Source organism: Chiloscyllium punctatum, chromosome 44 (assembly GCF_047496795.1).
Source record: "Chiloscyllium punctatum isolate Juve2018m chromosome 44, sChiPun1.3, whole genome shotgun sequence".
Classification (NCBI taxonomy): Eukaryota; Metazoa; Chordata; class Chondrichthyes; order Orectolobiformes; family Hemiscylliidae; genus Chiloscyllium; species Chiloscyllium punctatum.
The window spans coordinates 27406027-27418871 of record NC_092782.1 but is presented as its reverse complement, the minus strand read 5'-3'; the positions used below and the strand labels follow the sequence as shown (position 1 = coordinate 27418871).

Here is a 12845-nt window from a genome sequence, read left to right as displayed (position 1 = left end):
ATTCTTTGAGGAGCTAACAAGCAAGTTGGACAATGGAGAACCAGTGAACGTGATCTATTTGGATTTCCAGAAGATCTTTAACAAGGTACCGCAAAGAAGGCTGCTAAATTAGACAGGAGCCAATGGTGTTAAGGGCAAGGGTAGAGGAGTGGCTAACTGGCAGAAGTTTAGACAGTGGTCTGCAGTAGTGAGTAGAGTGGGTTCTTTCTTGATTATATGTTTTATTGAGATTTGTCTCTTGATTAAACTCAAATATAAGCCATAAGTATTAAGTTAGCCTGGTGCAGTGTTTTGTAGAGGAATAATACACTGCTATTTTCTGGGTCTGCAGATTGGACAAAGCAAAAATGGCCCTTAGTAGAGTGATATGCTCTTCTTGTCGGATGTAGGAGTTTAGGGAGATTTTACATGTTACTGAGGATTATATCTGCAATAAATGTCATTGGTTATGAATGCTGTTATATTGAATGGATCGGGTGGAGAGACAGTTAGAGACAATGAGGAATTTACATGACCAAGGGGATGATGGATGACAGTTATAGGAAGGGAGAAAAGTTGCAGATACAGTAACATAGATGGGTTAACTCCAGGAAAGGCAGGTAGTGTAGGAGTCTTCTGTGGTTATCCCCATTTCAAACAAGTATGCTGTTTTAGAAAATGTAGGGGGTGATGGATTCTCAGGAATGTATCACGAACAGCCAAGTTTCTGGTATCAAGACTGGCTCTAATGCATTGAGAGGTACGTCAGGTTCCAAGAGATCAATTGTGTTAGGGGACTCTCTAGTTCAAGGCATAGACAGAAGTTTCTTGGCCAGCAGCGAAAAATCAGAATGGTGTGTTGCTTCCCTGGTGCCAGGATCAAGGATGTCTCAGAGAGGGTGCAGAATGTTCTCAAAGGGGAGAGGGACCAGCAGGAGGTCATTGTACACATTGGGACAAATAACATAAGAAAGGAAAAAGATGAGATTCTGAAGGGAGAATATAGAGAGTTAGGTAGGAATTTAAAAAGGAGATCCTCGAGAGTAGTAATATCTGGATTACTCCCAGTGCCGCGAGCTAGTGAGGGTAGGAATAGGAGGATAGAGCAGATGAATGCATCGCTAATGAGCTGGAGTATGGGAGAAGGATTCACATTTTTGGATCATTGGAATCACTTCTGGGGTAGAAGTGACCTGTACAATTCATTGCACCTGAATTGGAAGGGGACTAATACACTGGCAGAGAGACTTGCTCGAGCTGGTCAGGAGGATTTAAACTATTAAGGGAACCCAGGGAGATAGTGAGGAAAGAGATGAATCTGAGACTGGTACAGTTGATAAAAGAAGTAGGTCAAACAGTCAGGGCAGGCAGGGACAAAGCAGAGAACAAGGTAGCACTGATAAATTAAACTGCATTTATTTCAATGCAAGAGGCCTAACAGGGAAGGCAGATGAATTCAAGGCATGGTTAGGAACATGCGACTGGAATATCATAGCAATTTTACAGAAACATGGCTCAGGGATGGACAGGACTGGCAGCTTAATGTTCAAAAATGCTACAGAAAGGGAGGCAAGAGAGGAGAGGGAGTGGCGTTTTTGATAAGGGATAGCATTTCAGCTATACTGAGGGATGATGTTCCCCGAAATACATCCAAGAATGATATTTGGGTTGAACTGAAAAATAAGATAGGGATAATCATCTTATTGGGACTGTGTTATCGATCCCCTAATAGTCAGAGGGAAATTGAGAAACAAATTGTAAGGACATCTCAGTTATCTGTGAGAATCATAGGGTGGTTATGGTAGAAGATTTTAACTTTCCAACCATAAACTAAGCCTGAGCCCCACCCCCTCACCCCCTCCCATTTATCTCTCCACCCCCGAGGTTCCCCGCCTCATTCCTGATTAAGGGCTCCAGTCCAAACGTCGATTTTTCCTGCTCCTCTCAACTCTGAACTTCAGCATCTACAGACCTCACTGTCTCCCAGAGACTGGGACTACCATAGTGTTAAGAGTTTAGATAGAGAGGAACTTGTTAAGTGTGTGCAAGAACATTTTCTGATTCAATATGTGGACGTACCTACTAGAGAAGGCGCAAAACTCGACCTACTCTTGGCTATGGGCTAGGGACCATAATACCAGAGGAAAGCCATAGTAGTCAGTTCTCTGGCACTGAGCCTGACACTGTGGCAAAGAAGGGAAGGGGGCAGAATAGAAAAGTACTCGTGGTAGGGGACTCGATAGTTAGGGAAATCGACAGGAGATTTTGTGGTCAGGATCGGGATTCCCGGAAGGTATGTTGCCTCACTGGTGCCAGGGTCCAGGATGTCTCCGATCGGGTGTATAAGGTTCTAAAAGGGGAGGGCGAACAGCCAGAAATCGTTTTACATATTGGCACTAATGATATAGCCAGAAAAAGGATCGAGGATATAAAAAGTGATTTCAGGGAGTTAGGATGGAAGCTGCAAAGCAGGACGAACAGAGTAGTGTTCTCTAGTTTACTACCGGTGCTACGAGATAGCGAGGCAAGGAACAGGAAGCGGGCGCAGCTTAACACGTGGTTGCGCAGCTGGTGTAGGAGGGAGGGCTTCAGATATGTAGATAATTGGGATGCCTTCTGGGGAAGGTGGGACCTGCACAAGAAGGACGGGTTGCACCTGAACTGAAAGGGGACCAATGTCCTGGGTGGAAGGTTTGCTCGAGTAGTTCGAGAGAGCTTAAACTAATATGGCAGGGGGGTGGGAACCTGAGCTGTATACCAGAGGTGAGAGTTGATGCAGATGAGGCAATAGCAAGAGGTAGACCAGCTAGTGGGAAGGATTTTCCTAGGAAGGAACCAAGGGATCACTTAAAGTGTGTTTGCTTTAACGCAAGGAGTATCAGGAATAAAAGTGATGAACTTAGAGCATGGATCAGTACCTGGTGCTATGATGTTGTGGCCATAACTGAGACATGAGTTTCTCAGGGGCAGGAATGGTTGCTGGATATTCATGAGCATTTAAAAAGAATAGGTGGGGGAAGAGGAGGGTATCACAGCTATAGAAGCTTTCACTGTCGAGGAAGATCTGCCTACCGAGTCAGTATGGGTGGAAATTAGGAACAGCAAGGGAGCAGTCACCTTATTAGGGGTTTACTACAGGCCCCCCAATAGCAGCAGGGAGATTGAAGAAAGCATAGGTCAGCAGATTTTGGAAAAGTGTGGACATAGTAGGGTTGTTGTAATGGGTGACTTTAACTTTCTCAATATTGATTGGAACATCCTTTGAGCAGAAGATTTGAATGGAGCTATTTTTGTAAGGTGTGTTCAGGAGGGTTTCCAAACTCAGTACATTGACAGGCCGACGAGGGGAGAGGCCATTCTAGACTTGGTGCTCGGAAACGAGCTGGGGCAGTTATCAGATCTTGTGGTGGGAGAGATTTTGGTGATAGTGACCATAACTGCCTCACATTCTACATAGCTATGGAGAAGGAGAGGATTAGGCAAAATGGGAGGATATTTAATTGGGGAAGAGGAAACTATGATGCGATTAGACATGAGTTAGGAAGCATGGACTAGGAGCAATTGTTCCATGGTAAAGGCACTATAGACACGTGGAGACTGTTTAAGGAACAGTTGTTGCGAGTGATGAATAAATATGTCCCTCTGAGACAGGCAAGAAGGGGTAAGATAAAGGAACCTTGGATGACGAGAGCAGTAGAGCGTCTCGTCAAAAGGAAGAAGGTAGATTACATAAGGTGGAGGAAGCTAGGGTCAAGCTCAGCTCTGGAGGAATACGGGCAGGCGAGGAAGGAGCTCAAAAATGGTCTGAGGAGAGCCAGGAGGGGGCATGAGAAAGGCTTGGCAGAACGGATTAGGGAGAACACAAAAGCATTTTACACTTATGTGAAGAGTAAGAGAATGGTCAAAGAAAGAGTAGGGCCGATCAGGGATAGCATAGGGAACTTGTGTGTGGAGTCTGAGGAGGTAGGGGAAGCCCTAAATGAGTTTTTTGCTTCTGTCTTTACAAAAGAAACGAACTTTGTAGTGAATGAAACCTTTGAAGAGCAGGTGTGCTTGCTGGAATGGATAGAGATAGAGGAAGCTGATGTGCTGGAAATTTTGTCAAACATTAAGATTGACAAGTCGCCAGGCCCGGACCAGATTTGTCCTCGGCTACTTTGGGAAACGAGAAATGTGCTTGCTTCGCCACTTGCGAAGATCTTTGCATCCTCGCTCTCCACTAGAGTCGTACCTGAGGACTGGAGAGAGGCAAATGTAATTCCTCTCTTCAAGAAAGGAAATAGGGAAATCCCCGGCAATTACAGACCAGTAAGTCTCATGTCTGTCTTCTGCAGGGTGTTAGAAAAAATTCTGAGGGATAGGATTTATGACCATCTGGAAGAGCATGGCTTGATTAAATGCAGTCAACATGGCTTTGTGAGGGGCAGGTCATGCCTCACAAACCTTATTGAGTTCTTATTGAGGATGTGACTAGAAAGGTTGATGAGGGTCGAGCTGTGGATATGATGTATATGGACTTCAGCAAGGCATTTGATAAGGTTCCCCATGGTAGGCTCATTCAGAAGGTCAGGAGGAATGGGATACAGGGGAACTTAGCTGTCTGGATACAGAATTGGCTGGCCAACAGAAGTGGTAGTAGAAGGAAAATATCCTGCCTGGAAGTCAGTGGTGAGTGGTGAGTGGTATTCCACAGGGCTCTGTCCTTGGGCCTCTACTGTTTGTAATTTTTATTAATGACTTGGATGAGGGGATTGAAAGATGGGTCAGCAAGTTTGCAGACGACACAAAGGTTGGAGGTGTCATTGACAGTATAGAGGGCTGTTGTAGGCTGCAGTGCGACATTGACAGGATGCAGAGATGGGGGCTGAGAGGTGGCAGATGGAGTTCAACCTGGATAAATGCAAGGTGATGCATTTTGGAAGATCGAATTTGAAAGCTGAGTACAGGATTAAGGATAGGATTCTTGGCAGTGTGGAGGAACAGAGAGATCTTGGTATGCAGGTACATAGATCCCTTAAAATGGCCACCCAAGTGGACAGGGCTGTTAAGAAAGCATATGGTGTTTTGGCTTTCATTAACAGGGGGATTGAGTTTAAGAGTCGTGAGGTCTTGTTGCAGCTCTATAAAACTTTGGTTAGACCGCACTTGGAATATTGCGTCCAGTTCTGGTTGCCCTATTATAGGAAAGATGTGGATGCTTTGGACAGGGTTCAGAGGAGGTTTACCAGGATGCTGCCTGGACTGGAGGGCTTATCTTATGAAGAGAGGTTGACTAAGCTCGGACTGTTTTCACTGGAGAAAAGGAGGAGGAGAGGGGACCTAATTGACGTAAACAAGATAATGAGAGGCATGGATAGAGTCGATAGCCAGAGACTATTTCCCAGGGCAGAATTGGCTAACACGAGGGGTCATAGTTTTAAGCTGGTTGGAGGAAAGAATAGAGGGGATGTCAGAGGCAGGTTCTTTACACAGAGAGTTGTGAGAGCATGAAATGCGTCGTCAGCAGCAGTTGTGGAAGCAAGGTCATCGGGGACATTTAAGAGACGGCTGGACATGCATATGGTCACAGAAATTTGAGGGTGCATACATGAGGATCAATGGTCGGCACAACATCATGGGCTGAAGGGCCTGTTCTGTGCTGTACTGTTCTATGTTCTATGTTCTATAATTCTATTAGTTTCAGAGTAGTCTTGGAAAAGGGTAGACCGGATCTAAAAGTTGAATTTTTGAACTGGGAGGAAGGCTAATTTTGACGGCATTAGTCAAGAACTTTCAAAAGCTGACTGGGGGCAGATGTTCGCAGGCAAAGGGACAGCTGGAAAATGAGAACCCTTCAGAAATGAGATGACGAGAGTCCAGAGACAGTATATTTCTGTTAGGATGAAAGGAAAGGCTATAGGTGTAGGGAATGCTGGATGACTAAAGAAATTGAGGGTTTGGTAAGAAAAAGAAGGAAGCATGTGTCAGCTTTAGACAATGAATCCTTAGAGTATAAAGACAGTAGGAGTGTACTTAAGAGGGAAATCAGGAGGGCAAAAAGAGGACATGAGATAGCTTGGCAAATAGAGTTAAGAAGAATCAAAAGGGTTTTCACAAATACATTAAGGACAAAAGGGTAACTCGGGAGAGAATAGGGTCCCTCAAAGATCAGCAAGGTGGCCTTTGTGTGGAGCCGCAGGAGATGGGGGAAATAATAAACGAGTTTTTTGCATCAGTGTTTACTGTGGAAAAGGACATGGAAGATATAGAATGTAGGGAAATAGATGGCGACATCTTGAAAAATGTCCATATTACAGAGAAGGAAGTGCTGGATGTCTTGAAACACATTAGGTGTACCCTAGAACTCTGAGAAACTAGGGAAGCGATTGCTGGGCCTCTTGCTGAGATATTTGTATCATCGATAGTCACAGGTGAGGTGCTGGAAGATTGGAGGTTGGCTAATGTTGTGCCACTGTTTAAGAAGGGTGGTAAGGACAAGTCAGGGTACTATAGACCAGTGAGCCTGATGTCATTGGTGGGCAAGTTCTTGGAGGGAATGCTGAGGGACAGGAGGTACATGTATTTGGAAAGGCACGGACTGATTAGGGATAGTCAATATGGCTTTGTGCATGGGAAATTGATTGATTGAATTGATTGAATTTTGAAGAAATAACAAAGAGGATTGATGAGGGCAGAGCAGTGGACATGATCTATATGGACTTCAGTAGGTGTTCGACAAGGTTCCCCATGGGAGACTGAGAAGTAAGTTTAGATCTCATGGAATACAGGATATAACTAGCCATTTCAATATAGAACTAGCTCAAAGATGGTAGACAAAGGGTGGTGGTGGAGGGTTGCTTTTCAGACTGGAGGCCTGTGACCAGTGGAATGCTACAAGGATCGATGCTGAGTCCATTACTTTTCATCATTTATATAAATGATTTGGATATGAACATAGGAGGTATAGTTAGTTAGTTTGCAGATGACACCAAAATTAGAGGTCTAGTGGACAGCAAAGAAGTTACCTCAGAGTACAACGGGATCTTGATCAGATGGGCAAATGGGCTGAGAAGTGGCAGATGGAGTTTAATTTAGATAAATGTGAGGTGCTGTATTTTGGCAAGCAAATCTTAGCAGGACTTATACACTTAATGGTAAGGTCCTAGCGAGTGTTGCTAAATAAAGAGACCAGTGCAGGTTCTTAGCTCCTTGAAAGTGGAGTCACAGGTAGATAGGATAGTGAAGAAGGCGTTTAGTATGCTTTCCTTTATTGGTCAGAGTATTTAGTACAGGAATGGGGTTGTCATGTTGTGGCTGTACAGGACATTGGTTAGGCCACTTTTGGAATATTGTGTGCAATTCTGGTCTCCTTCCTATCAGAAGGATGTTGTGAAACTTGAAAGGGTTCAGAAAAGATTTACAAAGATATTGCTAGGGTTGGAGGATTTGAACCAATGAGAGAGTCTGAATAAGCCAGGGCTGTTTTCCCTGGAGATTTAGAGGCTGAGGGGTGACCTTATAAAGGTTTATTAAAATCATGAGGGGCATGGATAAGATAAATAGACAAACGCTCTTCCCTGGGGTAAGGAGTCCAGAACTAGAGGGCATAGGTTTAGGTTTAGGGTGAGAGGAGAAAGATATAAAAGAGACGTAAGGAGCAACTTTTTCACGCAGAAGGTGGTACATGTATGGAATGAGCTGCCAGAGGAAGTGGTGGAGGCTAGCACAATTGCAACATTTAAAAAGCATCTGGATGGGTATGTGAAAAGGTAGGGTTTGGAGGGATATGGGCTGGTTGCTGACAGGTGGGACTAGATTGGGTTGGGATATATAGTTAGCATGGATGAGTTGGACCAAAGGGTCTGTTTCCATGCTGTACATCGCAGTGACTCTCTGAATCTTCTGCATGGCAGTTAGTGACTAGTGGAGTTCCACATGTGTTGGGACCACAACTATTCATGCCATACATTAACAATCTGAATGAAGGAATTAAGCGAATTGTTGCAAAGTTTGCAGATAACATCAAGTTAAGTAGAGGACAAGTAGTGTTCAGGGAGCGGGGAAGCTGCAGAAAGATTTGGACAGGTTGACAGAATGGACAAAGAAGTGGCAGATGTAATGGAATCTGGGAAAACATGCACTTTGGTAAAAAGAATAAAGGCACAGTCTATTTTCTAAACAGGTAAAGACTTCAGAAATCTGAAGTACAGAGGGGCACACAAATCTGAGTTCAGAATTCCCTTCAGGTTAACATACAGGTTCAGGTATCAAGAACGCAAATGCAATGTCAGCATTTATTTCAAGAAGTCTAGAATACAAGAACAGAGATGTAATGTTGAGGCTGTATAAGGTTCTGGTTAGACCACAGTTGGAAAATTGTGAGCAGATCTATCCCCATCTAAGGAAGCATGTGCTGGTGATAGAGAGGGTCCAGAGCACATTTACAAGAATGATTCCAAGGATAAAGGGCTTGTCACATGAGGAGCAGTGAGGACTCTGGGAGTGAACTTGATGGAGTTTAAAAACATGAGGGGTGAACCTTATTGAAATTTATAGTATCCTGAGATGCCTGCATAGAGTGGAGAAGGAGAAGATGTTTCCTCTTGTAGGAGAGACTAGGACCCGAGGTCACAGCCTCAGAGTGAAGAGATGGGCCTTTAGAACTGAGATGAGGAGGAATTTCTTCAGCCAGAGGATGATTTATCTGTGGAATTCGTTGTCACAGAAGACTGTGGAGGCCAAGCCACTGATTGCATTATGACAGAGATAGATAGGTCTTGATCAATAAGGGGATCAAAGGGAGAAGGCAGGAGAATGGGGTTGAGAAACATGTCAGCCATGGAGGAGCAGACTTACTTCGATATATGGCCTAATTCAGCTCCTATGTTATATGGTCTTACTTACACAGGGCACCTCACCACCACTCCTGTTCCTGTTTCACCACTAACTGCTCTTCCTTTCACTTCTTTCATACTCAATCTGTCCCTTTGTCTTATTTCATTAAAAAATGGCCCACTCCCCAAACTGATGTCACCATAGCAATTTGACTGATTTAACCCTAATCCTAGGTTGCACCTGACCTGCAGGATTGACTATGGTCAATCCCCAGACTGCAAGGATATAGATCCCCAGACTCAGATTGGACCAAGCGTCTGACTGACTGTGGCCAACCTTGGACTGGAATAGAATGAGCCTTATTACTCACTGTGGCAGTCCTCCAAGGCTGGCTTTAGTCCCCTCCACTCCACTAAGGACTGCTCCCCTTTGACTTTTACACATGGTCATTTGCTTGACTCTCATGCAATGTGCTTGCCATGTAAGTGATATGACGTTAAGGGCGGCACGGTGGCTTAGTGGATAGCCCTGCTGCCTCACAGTGCCAGAGACCCGGGTTCAATTCCAGCCTCAGGCAACTGTCTGTGTGGAGTTTGCACATTCTCCCCATGTCTGCGTGGGTTTCCTCCGGGTGCTCCGGTTTCCTCCCACAATCCAAAAGATGTGTATGTCAGGTGAATTGGCCATGCTGAATTGCCCATAGTGTTAGGTGCATTAGTCAGAGGGAGATGGGTCTGGGTGGGTTACTCTGCTGAGGGTCGGTGTGGACTTGTTGGGCCGAAGGGCCTGTTTCCACACTGTAGGGAATCTAATATAGCATGGTGCTTCACAGCAATATACCCACACCCTTAACTGTTCAGTGCTCCCCACCATGGCAATATGCCTGTCTCTTCTTCTGCACTAAAAGATATATAATTCACAGATGCTGGCTGCCTATAGCTGAGCACTAATCCTGCAACTAATAGAGAAGTAGTGCAAGTGAATATGTGCTAAGAAACGAAGCTAACATCCATAAGATGCGTTCTGTGTATGAGAGATCTGACAGAAGCATGCAAAACATAAACACTTCTATTTTGAGTAGAGGGGGTTTAAGTGCTGAACCTACAATCTCAGCCACTTGTCTGAAAACGGCAAGAAATATCAATAAAAAAGAGCAATTGTTTTAGTTAGTCAAATCCATACCATACTAATTGTTTAAGTTAGTCAAATCCAAATATGTATTATTACCTTAACGTAAGAACCATGTTTATCATCAAAGCAAATGTTGTGTTGTTTCTCAGGAGAACATTCAAATTTTTTGGCTTTCAAACCGAGAAACCAGATTTCTTCAAAATTTAGGATTTCTTCGTGTTCGTAATTGGTCAATCCATTCTTAAAATGCATCAGTGCTTCTATTCAAATAGGGCAAAAAAGACATCAGTAGATTTTCCAACTCACTTTCCTCCAAATGTATTTAAGCAAAAGCATTTTTTATTCTGTAATATTTAATGAGGTTCTGCATAAGAAATAATCAGAATCTGAGAAATTGGAGATAATGTTGAACATGGGTTATAATTGGTTGCGTGGTCAGAGGTAGGGATAAAGGAAGAATTACACATCCAAATTTGCAAGTGACAGTAAAGTAGAACAGCAATTAAGTAGATAGGAGCAAGACTTTACAAAAGAATGTAAACAGATTACCCTGGTGGGTAAAACTGAGAAAATGCGGAATCTAATTGCATTCGATAAACCTTTTTCTTTCCTAAATGGTGACGGAATAGAGCCTGCAGAAACTCAAAAGGATTTTCAAGCCAAAGCACACAAATTGCTAAAATCTAGCTCACAAGTACAAAAGGTAACAAAAAAAGACTGCGAATATTGTGGGTGAATCTGGTGTCTTTTTGGCTCAGTCCAAATTGCCACAGCATTTTCTTGAAGGGATTCTTGCCATGAGGCCTGCAAATTTTCTTACATATCTGACCAGACTCACTTTATTTCTGATCTACCACACTGCTCACACCCAATTCCAGCCCCACCTTACCATGATGATGTTCCTGGAATGCCTCGTCACTGCTGGGATATCCTGAAATTGTCCAGTACCTTTTATGCCCATGCTCTGAGCAGGTAACTGAGCATGTCCAAGCCTCTGAACTGGTATTGGAGGCTGTTCTTGACTTACAGAGCCAAGATCCCCTGAGCAGAAGCTGTCCCTCTTGACTTGACTGAGGTCTACTGACACCATGCCACACTTCCTGCCTTTGTGTCTGCACTAACTGGCAAGGCAAGACAGCAGAGATGATCCAAGGATCCAGGTAGGCTCTGAGAAAGCAAGTGCTATGGAAGTGAATGAAGAGCCTAGGGATGTAGTCTGGTCCAGTGAGTTCAGTGTGTGTCCCAGAGTGCCCTGTGTCCTTGCTGCTGCATTACAATGATAACTGCCAATGCAGCACTGAAATGCAGACAAATCCTATAAGTGGAGCATGAGGGTTTTTAGACACTGGCATGTATCTGTTGCCAATGTCCATGGAAGTGCAGTGCATGTGTCAGTGCATATGGATCCTGCCCAGAGTTCAACAAGGTCTTTTGAAGCAAGTGGTGAGCAGTATTCATCAGTTACCTGCGCTGATTTCCATTTTCCCAGCATCTAGCTTGTTTGGCGTGTTTGATCAGATAGAGAGCTGAACGTTAATGAAGTGAGTCACGCCATTAACAATACCTACTTAATTTGGCAACTCACCACTGCCTAGCAAGAAACTCATTGCGCTATTTCTCAAGAACATAAAAGATGGAGTAAGATGCTCCTGACATCAAGTTAGGCACCATTATACTTCTTGCTGATTCTGCTTCAAACCTTGTCATAACCCATGTCACTAAATCAGACAGCCACTAATCACTGACTTATATTAAGGGTCATTGTTACATCACATTTGGGACAATGTGGAGGGTCAGATGAGTAATTAATGCCAAGAAATTACCATGAGAAAACTAATGTTCATTTGACAATAAGGTGGTTTTAGTTTTATGGCTAAACTTTTCGCAATCATCAAATACACAAGAAGGTTAATTTTAAAGTCAAACAGGTAATGGGTGGACAATGTGGTCACATTTGGTGATTGCTCATTATTGGTGATATCAACCCAGAGCCAAATCAAAAGCAAATACACTTTTCATTATGTTGTAATGATAACTTTTATCATTAAGTTTGTGTGTCTGAAAATGTGCTCAAAATTGCACTTGCATTCTGCCTTAGAAAACTAATCACATGATAACTATGCACAGGTATAAAAAAAAAGGAGACTCTCTTCATCTGTCTCCACTCCCCTGCAGCAGATAGAACAAACATTGTAATATTGCTGCTAAGTATTGTACCTTGAGGTGTCATTGGCAGCTTGAAACCTTCAAAGGTCCTCCCTTTATCAGATTTCTTTGCATGGATATTACAGCTGGTCTTTGGCTGGCTCTCCTTTGAGCCACATTGGATTATCTGCTGTAAATCAATGCCATCAGTATTCATACCCTGGTAAAAGAAATTAATATTATTTTGCTCTAAATTTTCCCATTGGCTGGTCCATTATCAGCATTTTCTTTGTTGATCACAAAAGTGTATCCATTGCTCTGTTTCACAATGTAAAAAGTAAATTAATCGTTTAAAATGTTATGACAGCACAGGGGCAGGTAGAATTTGAATTTAGGAATTTTAGCCCACTAACAGGCCAGAAATTGCTAAAAAGTCAGAAGATGTGGATTCAAGTCCCACCTTTCCCAGACATATGTCATAGCATGTCTGAACAGAATTATTGAATTAACTACATCAAGTTTGGTTCTTATGTATTCACAGGATGCAGGCATGGCTGGCTGGGCCAACATTCACTGCACATGAGAGTCAGCTATTTTGCTGTCAGTCTGGAGTCACATGTAGGCCAGACCAGGTAAGAATGGCAGTTTCGTTCCCTAAAGGCATTAGTGAACCAGATGGGTTTTTCCTGACAATTGACAATGGTCACCATTAAACTTCTAATCCCAGATTTTAATTGAATTCAAGTTCCAGCATCTGCCATGGCATGATTCAAATC

The 12845-nt window shown here is 43.4% G+C and overlaps 1 protein-coding gene across 1 annotated transcript in view; it reads right to left on the bottom strand.

The window, feature by feature from the left end:
• The window catches only part of dyrk4 (dual-specificity tyrosine-(Y)-phosphorylation regulated kinase 4), an 80274-nt gene extending 67988 nt beyond the window's left edge, over positions 1 to 12286 (bottom strand). The window contains 2 exon segments of the mRNA XM_072562077.1: positions 10021 to 10184; positions 12142 to 12286. Coding sequence (XP_072418178.1) covers positions 10021 to 10184; positions 12142 to 12286 — 309 coding nt within the window.
• Positions 12287 to 12845: the final 559 nt, after the last annotated feature.